Genomic DNA, 17,157 nt, shown 5'->3' with positions numbered 1-17,157 from the left:
ACGAAAGAATAGCAGTTCTTTAAATTCTTAAAAAAGACAGAGCGTGTATCCTGAAACAAAATAAGAACTAAAGTTGCTCCGTGACCGATGGAAACCCATTTACTGTTTGTGGTTTCTGCGGTCTGAAGTTCTCGCATGTGATTGGCTAAACACAAACATTCCAGACATATTTTTTAGTGTTCACGCTTTCATAAGAAGGAGTGTAAAACTAAAAACGTTATGTTGTTTTTTTTCTTCAAATAGTTTTATTTTTCCGAGAAAAACGAAATTTTCGATTTGACATCTAGACTCGTCTAGACTCGATTGAGAGGGTACAAATTGGGTTGAAAATTGACCATTTTCAATCGATTCGTATGTCAAAACCATCACGCGCAGAAAAGAATAAATACAACCGGTCTATTGCATGACTCTTCCTTGTCTAAATAAGCATAGTTTCAAGAGTTTTGGTTTAATCTAATTATTTTACGGTAAACAAAACCAGACTATTCTCACGCGAAATGAAAGTCGGTCGGTCAAAAGAATCGTCATTTTCACTATGTGGCTTATCTCAGAATTCCTTGAGATAAATATATTTCAACTGTAGAAGGATGATACTTTCAAAATATTTAAAGTTTTGTCTGGGTAAATGATTAAGCACTTGTCAAAAAATTATTCAAAATCGTACAAAAACGACACAAAATCGCGCAAGCTTTCGAATGCTTGACCAAAAGTATTACCACCGTATTTGTTCTTTAAATCAATTTAGTCGCAACACTAGCAATACCAAGGCATAAATCATAATAAATATGTTCACCTTTGCTTGATTATGATATCCTGTCCCATGCAATACGTTTTTTCCTGTCATTTCTTCAATGGCTTCCCGTTCAGTTCGCATGCCGCTTGTCGAATCCGTCTGCGACTGGTGAATTTGAAGCAACCACCGATACGAGTTTAACCAAATATGTATCGTCATGATTAACAAGCCCTTTTTGTGTTACTTGATTAAGCCATATTTCAGGTTATAGCCGGCAAAGCGTTTTCGATAAGCCACTTTGCAGTGCCTGTTGGCACCGTTATTGGCTGATAGTTGCCCCGTGGAAATTTGATGTTCTTAAAACAAATATTAGCCCGAGAAGCGTAGCTTCGAGGGCAAATATGCTAGTTTTAAGAACATCAAATTTCCAAGGGGCAACTATCAGACCGATAATTCCGAGACAGAAACACTCTATTGTTTTTATTGTTCACCACTAAATTTTCTTCCGCGCGCACATACAAAAACGAGCATCGTGAATTATTTTTACTTTTCAGGATAAAAAACTCGATTGAAAGCCGAAATTTAACAAACGAAACGAAACCAGACAAGAAACCCACTAAATGCAGTGAATTTAGTTGGGTTTTTTTGTCTGCAGGCAGCTTGTTTACAAAAAACAGTCACGGGCGGGCACTATCGATCCGGGCATTTTTCGCAGGAGGGCACTATGGGCTGATAGTGCCCTCCAGCGGACGGGCACTATCGCGTCACGTGTTCAATTTAAACCAATCGGAATCGGAGAAAATTTAGTGGTGAACTATAATCGCCGATAGAAAACAGTCGCGCGCGCGTAGCTCGTTAAGCAGTCAATTTTCTTGATTTTTGTCTTCAAAGTGCACAATATTGTATGTTTTGGACTGCAATCCTTTAGAGTTTCTACTAAAACAATTAGACTACTCGCCCGAGTTTTCTATGAGCGATAGTCAACTCTGCGCCTCGTTGACTATTTTAACAATAGAGTGTTCTGTCGAGGAACTATCGGCTGATAGTTGCCCCGCGGAAATTTGATGTTCTTAAAACAAACATTAGCCCGAGAAGCGTAGCTTCGAGGGCTAATATGCTAGTTTTAAGAACATCAAATTTCCAAGGGGCAACTATCAGACCGATAGTTCCGAGACAGAAACACTCTATTGTCTTTATTGTTCACCGCTAAATTTTCTTCCGCGCGCACATACAAAAACGAGCATCGTGAATTATTTGTACTTTTCAGGATAAAAAACTCGATTAAAAGCCGAAATATAACAAACGAAACAAAACCAGAAGAGAAACCCACTAAATGCAGTGAATTTGGTTGGGTTATTTTGTCTGCAGGCTGGCTTGTTTACAAAAAAAAGTCACGGGCGGGCACTATCGATCCGGGCATTTTTCTTCGGCGGGCACTATGGGCTGATAGTGCCCTCCGGCGGACGGGCACTATCGCGTCACGTGTTCAATTTAAACCAATCAGAAACGGAGAAAATTTAGTGGTGAACTATAATTGTTCATAGAAAACTCGGGCTCGTAGTCTAATTGTTAAATATAGAATCAAGTTTTCAATTTTTCCCTCCCTTCATGTCATTGTCAGAGATTCAGAGTTCACTGCCGTATAATAATCCGCGCGAGCCGTTTGTTTTTGTTTGTTTGGCGCAACTCGAGTTTTTTCTCAAATTTCTTTACTATGATCCAGAGTGTCACGCATCATTGACTGCATTTCATTCCACTGATAATCCACCCGGTGGTCCAGGAGTTTCATATAGCGCGCGCTTATGTCGAAGACGCATTTTACTATTTTAAATGAACAAGCGCGTGCTGTTTAACGGCTTTTTTACGCTGATGAAGAGGCAGAAGTCTCGAAACGTCCGAGAACTTTATGGACATCAACTTTGTTCACTCCATACATGTGCTATACAGTTTTTCCTAATTTGTGTTCGGGTAAAAGTTGCACTGAAAGAAAAGACAGCGTTGGAGGATTACCCAAGCAGTGTAATTCAACGATCGCGGTGAGTAAAAATTCATCTACACGTGTAAGCAGTAGTGAGGAAACATTGCATAGCAGTAAACGTTTTATGTGCTTCAAGCACGATTCCTGAAAGTTTGCCTAAGCCAACTTGTTTCTCCTTTGTGAAGATCGATTTCAAACAAAATGCTTTTTGCATTTATTTTGGTTTGTTTTCATTGTTTGTTAACAGCAGCAGCTAGGCAACACTTTAGAGTCACAAAAAAAATAATAGAATAGAATAATAGAATAGCTGTTCTGAATACTTTATAAATAAACTGACAGTCATATCTTTAGTTTTATACTCCGAAGGCTCGGTGCGAATTATTATTAGATAAACTTTAGCATCCTAGTGTATTTATTTTGAAGCTTAATTTAATTTGATATGACTGATTGGATAATTTGAGCTTATAAAAGTGGTTCGTTTGATCTCTTAACTTTTAATATACAGATATCATTCACGGCGGCAGTTTAGTGCTCTCCAGTCAGAAGCACAATGTTTCTTCAGCTACTAACAGGTAAGATTATTTTCTTTCGAAGGTTTTGAAAGCATACCTTTTAATTGATTGATTGATTGATTGATTGATTGAACCAACCGACCGACCGACCGAACGACCGGCTTTGGTCTGATATTCGTCAACGCCTTTCTTAACAGGGACAAAACTAAGTCCTTTACTAAGAACCGATCTCTCATCATCAGTTAGCGGCATGTCAGATGTCAGTTGGAGTTGCTTGTTGTAGCCGCTTAGAGCTTGACAACTACAACTACATCAACTTTGTGTCCAACTTCCACCCTGCCCTTCAGTTTACGCACACATTTTCTGCTTCTGACATCTCCTTCCTGGACATTAATCTTCGCATTACAAATGATCACATCAGCACTTCCATCCACTACAAGGCCACAGACACGCACAGCTATCTACACAAACAATCTTCGCATCCTCGGCACTGCAAGGATGGTCTCCCCCGTGGTCAACTTCTTAGACTTCGGCGTCTGTGCTCTGACGACTCCGATTTTCTCGAGAAAGGCAAGGAAATGATTTCTTTTTTCGTTCAACGTGGGTACTGTGCCTCCTCTCTACAGCGTGAACTGGACGCAATTCAACAGGTCAACCGTGATAACATCATCCAACATCAAGACTCCGAAAGTAGAGACAACAGTCAAATTCCCTTGGTTCTCACATTCCACCCTTTAAGTGAAAGAATCAAGTGGATCCTCGTGAGCAACTTCAGCATTCTATCTGGCGATCCACAGACGAAAGAAATCTTTTCTCAGCCGCCGCTGGTAGCGTATCGCCGCGATCGCAACGTCCGAGACACATTAGTGCACACCGCCGACCGAAATCAACCTGGCCCTCACGTGGGAACCACTCCTTGCACCCACAACCGCTGTCGCACTTGCAGTTACATTTCTCGTGACAGCACCCTACAGGGTCCCCAATGCTCATTTAACATCAAGGATGCGTTCACCTGTCAATCATCTGGCTTGGTATATGCCATCTTTTGCCGCCGTTGCTCCGCCGTCTACATCGGCGAGACAGGCCGGACATTAAGAGAACGCTTCGGTGAACATCTCCGCAGCATTGAGAAGAACCTGCCGGGATTTCCTGTCGCAGAGTATTTTAATGCAAACGACACACCCTGCAAGGCGCACAAGTCCGAGGGGTCATGCTCTGCGGCGGAAATAAACTACGCAAACGCCAGGAAATGCGCCTTATTTTCAAACTGGGCACCAGTCAACCACATGGTCTGAATTCAGATTTTTGATATCTTTAGGTTGTCGCGCGCTCTTATCGCGCGCGCGCCTTTGAACTCAAATTTGTTTTCGTGGCGCAAGCCAGCGTTTTTAACTGAAATCCTGACTTTCCACTGATGAAGGGCTAAGCCCGAAACGTCTGGAACTTGTATTTTTAAAGGCACTTTCAACTCATTTAGTGAGAGCTTTATTATACTTTTTTACTTTTAGTGAGCCGCGCTATATAGGGAAAACAACTGTCTAAATGCACGCACAAAATGGCGTAAACAAAAGAAGTCCTATGCGCTTACTAATGAATAAAAGGTAACTGCAAGCAAACCGGAGTGAAACTAACCTCAAGCAAACTGGAGTGGAACTAACCACAAGCACACAAGATTGAAACATTTTGATCGCATTTAGACAGTTTTTGGTCGCGCAACAAAATTCGTCATTTTGCGCGTGCATTTAGACAGTTGTTTTCCCTATAGAGCGCGGCACCACTAAAAATAACTAAAGCCATTTTTTTTCCTGTTTTGACAGGGCTGTCATTGTATAAAGTTGCGCTTGGAGGTAAGATCGATTGTGGGTCAAACTGTGGGACAAACGTCGATCTTTTCATAAAACAAACTTAATAAACACATTTAAAATTTCGTATGATAATGTATTTTTAGCCTCGAAATATTTGTTCTTACTTTGGTTCGATATGCTGATAACCAATCACGTTCAAGAATTTTGTTATAGTTTTGATTAAAAGATTAACTATTTGTGTTCTTTATCCAACTACAGCTTTTTGTGACCAAACATATAATTCTTCTAGTGGAATTGTCTCATCGCCATCCTTTTCTACGACTTCTAATTATGACAACAATCTGGACTGTCAGTACGACATCCAAGTTGATTTTGGATCTGGAATCGAGCTGCATTGGACAACGTTTGACATCATGGGTGAAATGCCAAATTGTTATGAAGATTATGTAGAGATATACATTGGAAGTCAAAGACACTCAGTTGGAAAGTACTGCTCTGATAACATTGGTGTCGGAGACCAGCCTTTTTCAGTGTACTCCCCGGACAACTGCTTGCGTTTAATGTTCCATTCTGACAGTTCTGACGCTAGAACTGGGTTTGAAGCCAGATATTACTCGTTTGCTCTGAACACTGGTAATTTTCATGAGTTTGCAATATTGTTCAGTTTTACATATATTAGCTATGGTACATTACACTTGTGTATGTGAAAGTTGACAATTGGTACAACGTGTTGCCGGTAAATTAGGGACAGGGTAATTACATGTGTCAGTTTGATCATCATCATCATCATCATCATCATCATCATCATCATCATCATCATCATCATCATCATCATCATTATCAACAACAAGAAGATCATCATCATCATTTCCTTACTTAACCTTGAATTAAAGGAAACTTACAAAAATGAATGCTTGTTGCACTAATCAAATTAAGAAAGGATCGACCTCCCTGAAAACCACTTCAGTAAACTAAGCCTCCTGTTTAAACATGATAATGATGATGATGATGATGATGATGACGATGATGACGATGACGATGACGATGAAGACGACAATTATTATTATTATTCGATGAAACATTTATAATTATAATAGACCATCCACTGTCACTTAGTAATGATATTACTTTGACATCGCGTACCAAAATTAATGCTCCATACCTACAACAAGTTAAACATGTACGTTTTAAACCAGTTTGATTTTTTATTTCGCCTGTCAAAGATTACCGACTGGCAATTGAAAGCTTGTAAACTTTTTTCAGAGAACGTTTTTTTTTTTTAATTTATCAATCTTATTATGTGTTACCTTTTTTTTATTCTCAGGTACAAGATTTAATGTTGGGGGTAAGTGATCAAGTTAGAGCGGTTTTCAATTGAGTGTCGTAAAACCAAAACCAAAGTAATCACGCTGGCCAATCACAAAAACATAGACAATCCATTAAACCAATCAAAATTCGAAGTAAATACATGTAGCCGGCACGAAGCGCGGGAAAACATGCGCAAGCGAGTCACGATTGGTTTCGGGTCTACTTCTGATTGGCTGAGAAAGTGGCGCGAGAGTTTTAACCAATCAAAACTCGAAGTAAATACATGTAGCCGGCACGAAGCGCGGGAAAACGTGCGCAAGCAAGTCACGATTGGTTTCGGGTCTACTTCTGATTGGCTGAGAAAGTGGCGCGAGAGTTTTAAACCAATCACAAAGCGTAGTAATGCGAAACCAATGCAAACGCAAAATACTTTCGACACTCACGTGAAAACCACTCTATACCTATACCACGGTAATTTCTCTTTTGTTTCTTTGTGGATCTGCACAAACTCAGCTAGTTAACGTCATATTATAATAACTGATCTCGATGTATAGTTGTTTCTTTTACGAGACAAGCGATATTTTACTGCTGAAGTGTTAGGATAGCTAAAAAAATAATGCTAGGCTTGGGAAAACGTGGTGTTGAGCATAGACTTCAAATGAGCCTGATGAGTAAGATGAGACAGTGGAACCTTTTACTAGGTGAACTTTTAATCTTAGGTAAATAAATAGCAAAGTGGAGAACGAAATTTAAGGGTATGAAAAGAGCCATATGTTTACTTACATGGAATATTCTTCACTGACATTTTTATTTTTATAAACAGGTGAATGTTTAGCATACTCTGAGAGGTACCCCAAGACCCTTTCTTCATCTGCCGAAACCATCGGTTCTCCAAATTGGCCACGTGATTATCCAACTTTGAGAGACTGTTATTGGAGGATTGACGTTCCAAGCCAAAAAAACATTAAGATTGCTTTCATGGATTTTGATTTAGAGCATGATTTTGGCTGCGACGATGATGAAGTGAAAATAAAAGGTAGGGGGTCAATCATACGCCATCCTTATTGTAATAAAGATTGAAAATACTTGCGCAGCGTACAGTACTAAAAGTGTAAATGAAAAAATGGTAAATGCTTTTTTGTTGTCATAATTGTTAATTAACTAGGAGTTGCTGACAGCAAGTAACGTGCTGAGAAGTATAAGCTATAAGAATAATAAAGTACTGAACAGAAGCGCAAGCGGCAACGCTTTAAAATTTAACTTTTTGCTCTTTAGCGAAGAAGGACATCGCAAACGACAAACGCAGCTTCCACATTTTACATGCCGCTGATCATACGTACTGCATGTACTCAAAATCATCGCCAGCGAACAAGTCAAATCGAGTGTGTCGCCTATATAAAGCGCCCAGGCCCCTCGCGGACAGTCAAAAATAGTTCTGCTGCTACGCTAAATGAAAAGCAATTAATTAGTTAAGTAAAGTTAGTGAACGAATTAGATGACCTACACCCGTGTAGATCAAAAATACACAACCCACCTCTTGCTAAATGTTTTATTTTGTGAAAAAAAGAACTGGAGTGGAAGGGCATTTACTAAAACCCGAAACAACGAAACGAGACTACCGCGCGCAACGAAACGACCGAAACGAGCAAAACCACCGAAATGACCGAAACGTAACAGCCGAAACGGTCGAAAGGAGCGATTTCGTTTCGTTTTGCTCGTTTCCGCCGTTTCGGCGGTTTCGGTGGTTTCGTTTTCGGTGGTTTTGTTTCGTTACTGTTTTGGGTTTAGTACTTGCCGAGTGGAAGATCTCATTGGCAACCATGTTGTCGGGCATGGTATAATAACTGCTACCAGTGGTTTTATAAGCTCTGGAATTGTGAAAGTTGATCATAATGGAGGCCAAAATTAATTCTCGTTATACCGTCACTATAACGGACACCTTCGGGACAACAATTTGGTGTCCGTAATAGAGAAAGTCCATAGTACTGGGAGTTATGTTTAGTAATTCTTATTGGCGTGATCTCAGCTTCTGTCCGTAAAAACGGGGTGTCCGTAATAACGAGATATCCTCACCGCAACGCGGGAGTCGACTGTATATATTTATTATATTCAATAAGTGGCTTATTAATTGCCTTTGTAGGGGGATATAGTAGTGATTCATATGATGGATCCAACACCATAAAGGATTCAATGTGTGGCAACAAGAATCCATTTTACTTTACTTCAACAAAGGAGCGAATCTGGATCAGGTTCAAATCTAACATGCATAGTTTCAATGCTAATCGAGGGTTTATTGCTGGCTATGTCATGTATGATACATGTAAGTGCTCCGTCTTTTTTACATATCTTTGCTGTTTAAACACTTACTCAGTACATTGGTATTAACTGCCTTGATGGAAATCATTGTCAGTTGAGCTTTAAAATAAAATAAAATAATACAGGGTAAGCAAGCAGATTGATAATTTATTTTTGTGTGTAATTGAACAATAATTCTGTTTCTACAACTTAACCACCTTAACCACTATGGCTCATACGGTCACGTGTAAACAGCACCTACAAGTACATGTAGGAATGTATTACATGTAACTTTAGTGTAAATGGTAAATCCTGATTAACATTACATTTTCCTCAAACAATGTGCAATTTCTTGAACACTTTATTCAAAGGACAAAGATGTATATGCAGCAAAATTGTCTCTTTTTCATCGTGGGGATATTATGTCAAGTGGAATCCGGATTTTTCGAAGCTCCAAGGAAAATAAACACTGTTTCAAAAAATCGGGAAGTTTGAGAAATTTACATTTCAAGGAGACAAGATTTATTTTAAATTCGGTTAGCTTAAGTAGCACTCTAGTTAGCTTACAGTACGTTTACGGTAGCTTCTGGCTAGCCTTTTATTGGCATTTGAGCATTCAGATTTTCATGGCTTGCATCATGATGGCTCACTTGCCTCGCTGGCTTACACTGTGTCCTATCTAATTTTTCTACATTTCCCTTCTTCTACTTCTTTGCTCTCATCTCACGTGCTTCTATAAATTACTTATCTATTTTAACGCTTTCTTTTCAAAGTTATGGTTTTTGGTCATAATATTGTACATGTACACGTGTGAATTGACAGCTAATCAAGGGAGCAAGAAGGTAGCCATTTGGAGGAATCTAAAGCTTTCTTTTTCTTATTTCAACAGCAACTTCAGAATCAGGGGGCAGTTCTGCGGCTGGAATTGTGTCCGGCATCTTTGTTGTGCTTGTTATTGTTGGCTGCATTTCCTTTGTGTTTGTTTACAGACGGAGAGTAGCCAGGATGCAGCAGCAGCAACAAGCTGGTGTAGTAGCACATGTTCCTGTACCATCACAACAAGTGAATGTAAATGTACATCACCCTCCTCCACCACCTCAACCAGCAGGGTACGCACCTCCCCCTCACCAAAGCTATGCAGCTGCTCCTCAGCAGGGTAACGTTCCACCTCCTCAACCAGGCTACGCACCTCCACCTCAGCAAGGCTACGCACATCCTCCTCAGCAAAGCTATGCACCTGCTTCTCAGCAGAGCTATGCACCTGCTCCTCAGCAAAGCTTTGCACCTGTTCCTCAGCAAGGACACGCACCTCGTTCACAACCAGGCTATGTGCCACCACATCAAACGGGCTACGTCAACGTGCCACCACATCAACCAGACTATGTTTCACCGCCACCGCCATATAGCCAGGTTGCAGGAACACCTTATCAGCGACAAGGTAAGCAGGTTAAAACCATGTTTTGTGTAATTTGATTTTGATCATTTCAACCAAATTCATTTTTTTTTAAATTCCTTTGTTTGCGAAAGAGCAGTTTTCAATTAACGTGCCGTAAAACCAAAAGCAAAGGTATTACTCTGGCCACTCACCTGCAAAGGACATAGAAAACCCAGCGAACCAATCAAAACTCGAAGCAAATACATGTAGCCGACATAAAGGACGGGAGAACGTGCGCGAGCAAGACGCGATTGGTTTTGGTTTTAGTTCTCTTCGGATAAGGAAGTGGGGCGAGATTTTTTAACCAATCACTAAGCGAAGCCATGTAAAACCAAAGGAAACGCATATTCTTAGCTTTCGACACTCAAGTGAAAACCGCTGTAAAGTAATAATTACTGGTAACCTTATTACATGAAATTTTAACAACACGCTTATTTCACGATTTCTGAGATCGGAAATTTCGCGACACTTCAATTTTGCGATTTTGATTTTGCAGCACCACCCTACCCCCCTGGACAAGCTGAAGGGATGCCACCCTACCCACCTGAGCAGCCATCACCTGGAGGTGCCGCACCCTACCCCTCAGCACCACCTCCTTCAGAGACAGCACTATACCCCCCTAAGTAATTAGCCGAAGTTACACGTTACAGTTTTTCAACAAGTCGTGCCTTTAATAGTCCTAAATAAATAAATAAAAAGTAGAGCCTACATTGGACTAAAAACCGAGATGTTCTTCACAGTTTAACTTTGTCATGCAACAAGAAAACCACATTGTTAGTGTAAAGGCATGTATCTTTAAGCACTACTGTTAGAAAACATGAAGAATAGGCTAAAGATACAGAAAAAATTGCTAAATCAACGTGGACTTTTTTATACAGTCATGTAAACACCATTGATATCGTTATAATGAAGCATGTAACACAACTCAATTTTGAATAAATGAACTGTTCACCACCCTCCATTTTCTCACATTAACAGTCTTCGACCCGTTGTATGCGGAAAATGGAGAAGGAATCGCTAGAGCTGGATCTGTGCAAAAGCTAGCGGAGGCTACGGGTGAGGGGAGGGGGGGGGGGGGGGGCTGGTAAGGAAATTAGTGAGGCTGTGAACGGTTAATTCAATCAACTTTAAAGCCTAAACATAGGACAACAGGAGAGAACACGAGTTAATGAGGGATGACGTCCCGGTGATGACGTTTAGGTGAGAGTTTTTATTCCACTTCATTAGCCCCGCGATTAACCGTTTTATGGGTCAACATTATGACAAAATTCAATTTTATCTTGAATTTCCTTTTGCCTGTGGAAAGTCCATCGCCCTCAATATTTCATTCATCGCATAAAGAACTCGTAGAAAACGCTGCATGAGAATTTTAATTGTCTGAAATTGATGGAAATGTAAGCTGCCACATTCTTAAATCAAATTAAATCAAAATGAATATTAGCATTTATAAATTATTAACTAGTAATAGTTCTCACTATGAAGCTGCCCCCGCCTTTTCATATTTTGTTATACAGCAATATTCTAAGATTAGGGGAGTCTTTTTTCCGCCTTAAATTATTGATGCCGATGGATTACACAATTAGGCTTCTTTTTTATTGTGCAATGTACGAAACTACATTATTTTCTGCGGAATTGCTTGTCGTGTGACATCGTTGCATCCTAAAAAAAATTCACAAGTTCAAGACGAATATATATTACCTAGCGGAAATAACACATAACACATTGTTCGTGGTGATAACACGCAGGCTTATTCCCGGGCTTATGACATTCAAAATGAACTTACAATAATTTCCAGGCCATAAAGCCTAGCAATTCCACGAGTAACAAAATATGAGTGGCAAATTCAAAGATTCGAGAATACAATTTTTGATCCTTATCCAACCACTCTTTGGATAAACGAATTACCTTGTAATGCATGACAAAGTTCACGCTTTTGTTTATTACTCGTCGTAAAATGTATGCGATTTCCACTTGTTTTCACGATGTTCAGTCGCTGACTAAGATAAGAAACTCTTCGTGCCTGGATGATACGCCTGGCATGCTTTCCATGCCATTTTCGGTATCATTTCAATTTCAGGTATACGTTTTAGCTTTTTTTTCAAGCAACAGATGTGTTTTTGTGATCACAGTGCGACGGCTATTTTTATCCTTTGCGGTTGTTTGCGGCTCTGACTTCCGTTGCTCCTTAACGAGCGTCCCGGCAATCCTTTGCGAGCATTAGGGCAATCCTTTGCGAGCATTTGGGCAATCCTTTGCGAGCCGCTTTGACCAAAATCGAGATTTTTTCCGGTACCATTCACTGAATGCACACATTTTACCTACCTACGCGGGGACTTCTAAGGTGCCTCCTCGGGTTCCGGCCTCTGGGCCGGAACCCTGCGGGGGCAATAAAAAGTAAAGGTAAAATGTGTTTGTTAGCTCAGCAATGCAAGATACCGATTTCTGTCTCTGACACTGGAATTATTCAAAAACTAATAATCGACCTTTGTCACCATCAGTAACAATAATACGACCGTCTTTAAGCACTGACACACCATAAGGGTCTGAGAGTACATCACCTCCAAACATAGTAACAAACATTCCATCCAAAGTAAATACTTGCAGCCCGCTCTCATCAGCAACTACAAGGTGTCCTGCTTTGTCGATTGCTAGTCCTGTAGGTAGACGGGAGTTTTCTATTTCCAGTGCCGTGTTTGCCAATTTCTCGAAGGAACTTTCCTTCACAATTAAAAACTTCAATTTTGTCCGTGGCCCAGTTAGACACAAACATTTTTCTCTCATAGTACAAGCAATCGAATGGAACGAGACCATCTCTACTTAGTTTCTTTAGGAGTTCACCTTCTCGTGAAAGAATGTGCACTCCACCTTTACAGCTGAAAATGATATTTCCCTGTTTATCCGATGCGATTCCTCCTTTATCTTGATTTTCCTCGTAAGCCCTTGTAACTAATCTCTTGAATAAAATCCCCGTTTGGATTAAACAACAGTATCTTATTCATGACCCCTACATAACTCCTTCCCGCGTTACCAATGCATAGAGCTAATTTGAGAAAGGTTGTTGGAAAAAAAAAAGCACAAAAGTGCACGCGACAAGACCGAAAGGTGGTCTTTGTATTCATTTGAATTTTGCATGTACAAGCTTGTATTTTTGTACGTGAAGATTTTGTTTTTCCTCTCACTTTCTCTGTGGCTTTACTTTTACTGTCGCATATCTTTGAGTTTCGAAATTCTTCTCAAATCTAGCGTACCCTGTTTCCACATGTTTGAACTGAGAAAGAAAACGTGCAATTTCGCGTTTGTCATGTTGCCATGTAGTAATTAGTATCTAGCACGTGCAGTTGCTCTCTACTTTTCCCCATACTACTTTTCGGTCTTGTCGCGTACACTTTTGTTCTTTTTTCCGACAACCTTTCTCGTATTAGCTGTATTCCACTTGAACAACTCAAAAGCTCATGTTCAACAGTTTTGAAGAATTTTCCTTTTTCGTTAAATACTTGTAGTAGGCATGAAAATTATTCCTCTGCAAACTTTTTTCAGTATATGCAAACATTTTTTTTTCGAAATTCCACCTATGTTTTGTTATACATATCGTGTTTGTAAACAATTTATTTAATCTTTCTAGGCCCAAAAAACAAGTTTTTTCAATATTTCTCTCCGCCCCCACACCCCCCCCCCCCCCCCCCCCCAACCCGCTCCTCGCTCCCAAACCGCACTGTGAATGTTAACCCTTAACATGCTAAGCCCGAATTATTCCGGGATTTGGAGGAATGGCCATTCTGCCACTTATGACGTCACCAATTTACACGTCAGCAGATTTTTGTGATTTGCATCTTATAGAGCTTGGATAGATCTTTCCACAGGACTGTCCATCTTCAATATTGACTGCATTCCGACAGAGCTACTCGAAAAAAACGCGATCAGTTTTTGGCGTAAAATTGGTGCTAAAACAGGCCAAAATACCCGTACTTGATCATGATCTCCTTTCCAGGGTTTTCCATTGATTCAGATCAAAACTTTTCATGCCAGTAGAAGAAGTGCACAGAGTAAAAGATAGAGAGAATAAGAAAGCAGAGAAAAACGAAAAGGAAAGGAGCAAGGAAAAAAATCGGAACGGTTCAGCAAAAAAAAAAAAAAAAAAAAAAAAAAAAACAAATTTTGGCTTATGCGCATGCGCCAAAGTAAAATATTGTACATTTTTACATGGAAATTACATCAAAATCTTCCTGCATTGTCAGAAAGTGCATTTTTAGCAAATTTAAAGAACTTTTGGACCGTGGAGCCAAGAAAATCGATTAACGGTTAAAAAAACGCGTTTTTTGGACTAATTTCAGCATATTAAGGGTTAATAAAATATTTATTACATGAACTTAGTGTTACGTGGTATAATTATGTCATGAGATGTCTCGTCGGGGTGCATCAGGCCACTCCGCCCCAAGCCTTCTCTGTTCCTCAATCCCGTCTCAATCCAAGATGGCGCTCGCTCGGCGTCGGAAAACGGTCAAAAAATTTTAACATCGACTTACAGCTAATTTATTGATGTGGATCGCACAGGCTGTAACTGTGCCCAAGCTATGCACCGTGTGAGTGTTCCATGGACAAGATATAACTGTTAACCTGACAGATTTTGAGACAAAAATGCAGCAATGAGGTCAGTGAATCGTACAAAGTCAATTCATGGCGATCAGTAAACTGATTGTATAAGGCTTAAACTAGATGGATTCATAGAAGATTTATAGAAGGATTCTGTCTTATGGCAAGTCTATTAAATACATTTTCAATTCGACTGCTTGAGGTCAAGACTCCCGGGGGGGAGCCCTGGGGCACCCTGTATATATTTGGGTGGGGGTGTGCCACTGGGAATTTGAAGCCCTTACTCTATACCAGACCATGTTCAGCTGATTTTGCAACCCTATACTACACTAAACACCGGATATCCCTACCCTATTACTGTCAGCATTATGAAAACCATCTGTCAACAACGATGCCGGGATGATTTTATTTACGTTTAAGAAAGCCTCTTTCCCGTCTGTGTTTCTATTCCTATTCCGGACTTAATTCGTCATACCACAAATCATTTTTCCGGCAAGTGCTACCCTTTTCTAGACCAAAACACTCTGATTTCTATACCCTATCCCAGACTAAACTGCTTGAAAACCATACCCTTCACAGCGGCACATAGCTATATAGCTCATATATGGGAGTGCCCCCCTCCCTCCCCTGGTCAAGACTGCAAGCTGGAGGCTTTTACAAGCTGATACTGGAATGATTTCCACAGAGCATAATACAGTAATTATGCACACAAGTACCCGGGGTATTCCATATAACTAAATTCCTTCACACGCGAGTCATGAACAGAACCAAAGTTACAAAATTGTATGCATAATTAATGTATGATGCCCCCACCCCAGGCATTAGCTTGGCATTTGATCTCGTAATAATCTGGGAAGTGGGGAATTTGATTGACACCTTTGTGATTTTGGCTGAGAATGCAAACATCCTTACATGTCCTCCCCTGAAGACTTTTTTCCAAAGACGAAATTTTGTAACCAAGTGGCTACCCAATACTGGGCGTATTAATTCAGTCGCCATTTGTGTCTCACCGACGAAGGACAAAATAAGGCCAACTTTGACTACTGTAAATGGCCACTGGTATATATCATTTGGTCAAAATATTTAAGCCCCGATCAAACGGTCATGATAGTTGATGAGAGTTGATGAGAGTTCTAACTATCACGCGCGTTTGAACACGAACTATCATGCACTATCATCAACTATCACGCAGTTTGGACGTGCTCAAATTCGACATGATAGTTGATGATAGTTTTTACCGTTTGATCGCGGGGATGATAGTGCATGATAGTTTATCGGTCAGTAGTTCAGTCAAAGACGGGCTCAATCCAAGATTCATGGCTGCCGCAAAGGAAATTCTATCCATGTCTATCGTTCGGTGAAGAAGCACTGAAGAAGAAAACCGAAATTTAGATTAATATTTAGACGGTAGTGAAGCTGAAAACGAGAAACTGAGTGGGGAGAAGAATAGTAAAAACAACGTCGAGAAAGCACTAAAAATATCACTGCCAGAAGCAAGAGATGGCGTGAAAGTATCGAAAACAACACATGAAAACATTTCTGTACCGAGTGATAGTAGAGTTGAGAACAAGAAAAACAAAAAATGAAATGCGCGAGCACATTGCGTGATTTTCGATAAACTATCGTCAACTATCATGGAGCGTTTGATCGCAAACATGATAGTCAATATGATAGTGAATGATAGTTGGAAGCAGCGAACTATCATCAACTATCATGACCGTTTGATCGAGGCTTTACATGTTTAGAAACCTTTGTTATTGGTCTTTACACCAGAAAAGTTTCAGCTCTGGGAATCAAATATTTCTCCGTCAGTAAAATAAAATGTCATGGCATATTAACGAGTTGGATTTTATGCAAATTACAAGGTTAAAATGCATTTCACAATGAAATCACTAACAAGAAAGAACGACTCACCGCTACTTATCCGTGTTTATGCTGCTGAACATTTGCTGACGATATCACTTCAACTTCCAGTGTCCTGCTGAGTCTTTTGGCGAAATGTATCCGGTGATGATGAACTTACATGTGCGTAAACCAAAGGCCACTTATCAATAAACTCGACAACAGGAAATTTGATATCCACAAATTGACATCTGAGCGGCGCCGATTTCCCGGTTTTCATCGCTCCCTTTAGACGTATTTTGAAAACATGGTAAACTATGCACTCCTAGCTGCAAACTTATCAGTTTTTCATCGATAGATTGACGACTTTTAGAAGAATTATTTGTTTATAATTGCGTGAGCGAAGAAATCGGATTGACCTGTCGACTGACCCCCGCGTCGTCACGTTACTTCCTTCCGTCACGGTATTTAAAATGAAACAAATGAAAAGATTTTCAAAAGATTGTACTGTAACAGTACATTTATTCTAGATTACAAAAAAGATAACCACGCTTTGGGACGTTTTTCATAATATTTACACATTTTAGGAAGTTGCAACATCGTACATGTCGTAGTTTTACTACTAATCAAATTATAACTTTTGCAACAGGGTTACGGGC

General features: G+C 40.0%; 2 protein-coding genes across 2 annotated transcripts in view; one reads left to right on the top strand and one right to left on the bottom strand.

Annotated features, from left to right (window-relative positions):
- LOC144654277 (uncharacterized) overlaps nucleotides 1–17,157 on the bottom strand; it is a 136,366-nt gene that overhangs the window by 39,987 nt on the left and 79,222 nt on the right. The window lies entirely within an intron of this gene.
- LOC144654340 (tolloid-like protein 2) lies at nucleotides 2,540–11,006 on the top strand. Its single transcript, XM_078514459.1, has 9 exons — nucleotides 2,540–2,769; nucleotides 3,217–3,283; nucleotides 5,041–5,070; nucleotides 5,287–5,661; nucleotides 6,353–6,373; nucleotides 7,160–7,372; nucleotides 8,477–8,656; nucleotides 9,521–10,069; nucleotides 10,563–11,006. The coding sequence occupies exons 2-9, from the start codon at nucleotides 3,262–3,264 to the stop codon at nucleotides 10,691–10,693; spliced, it is 1,521 nt and encodes a 506-aa protein (XP_078370585.1). The 5' UTR covers nucleotides 2,540–2,769; nucleotides 3,217–3,261; the 3' UTR covers nucleotides 10,694–11,006.

Source organism: Oculina patagonica, chromosome 5, assembly GCF_052425735.1.
Source record: "Oculina patagonica isolate OP01 chromosome 5, crgOcupat, whole genome shotgun sequence".
Lineage (NCBI taxonomy): Eukaryota > Metazoa > Cnidaria > Anthozoa > Scleractinia > Oculinidae > Oculina > Oculina patagonica.
This window is presented reverse-complemented; position numbering and strand designations above follow the sequence as displayed.

Excerpts from the sequence above, each read along its gene's own strand:
- LOC144654340 (XM_078514459.1), top strand. The coding sequence starts at position 3,262 with ATGTTTCTTCAGCTACTAACAG. Across the intron at positions 5,662-6,352 it reads CTCGTTTGCTCTGAACACTG|GTACAAGATTTAATGTTGGG; the intron begins GTAATTTTCATG and ends TTTTATTCTCAG. Across the intron at positions 6,374-7,159 it reads TACAAGATTTAATGTTGGGG|GTGAATGTTTAGCATACTCT; the intron begins GTAAGTGATCAA and ends TTTTATAAACAG.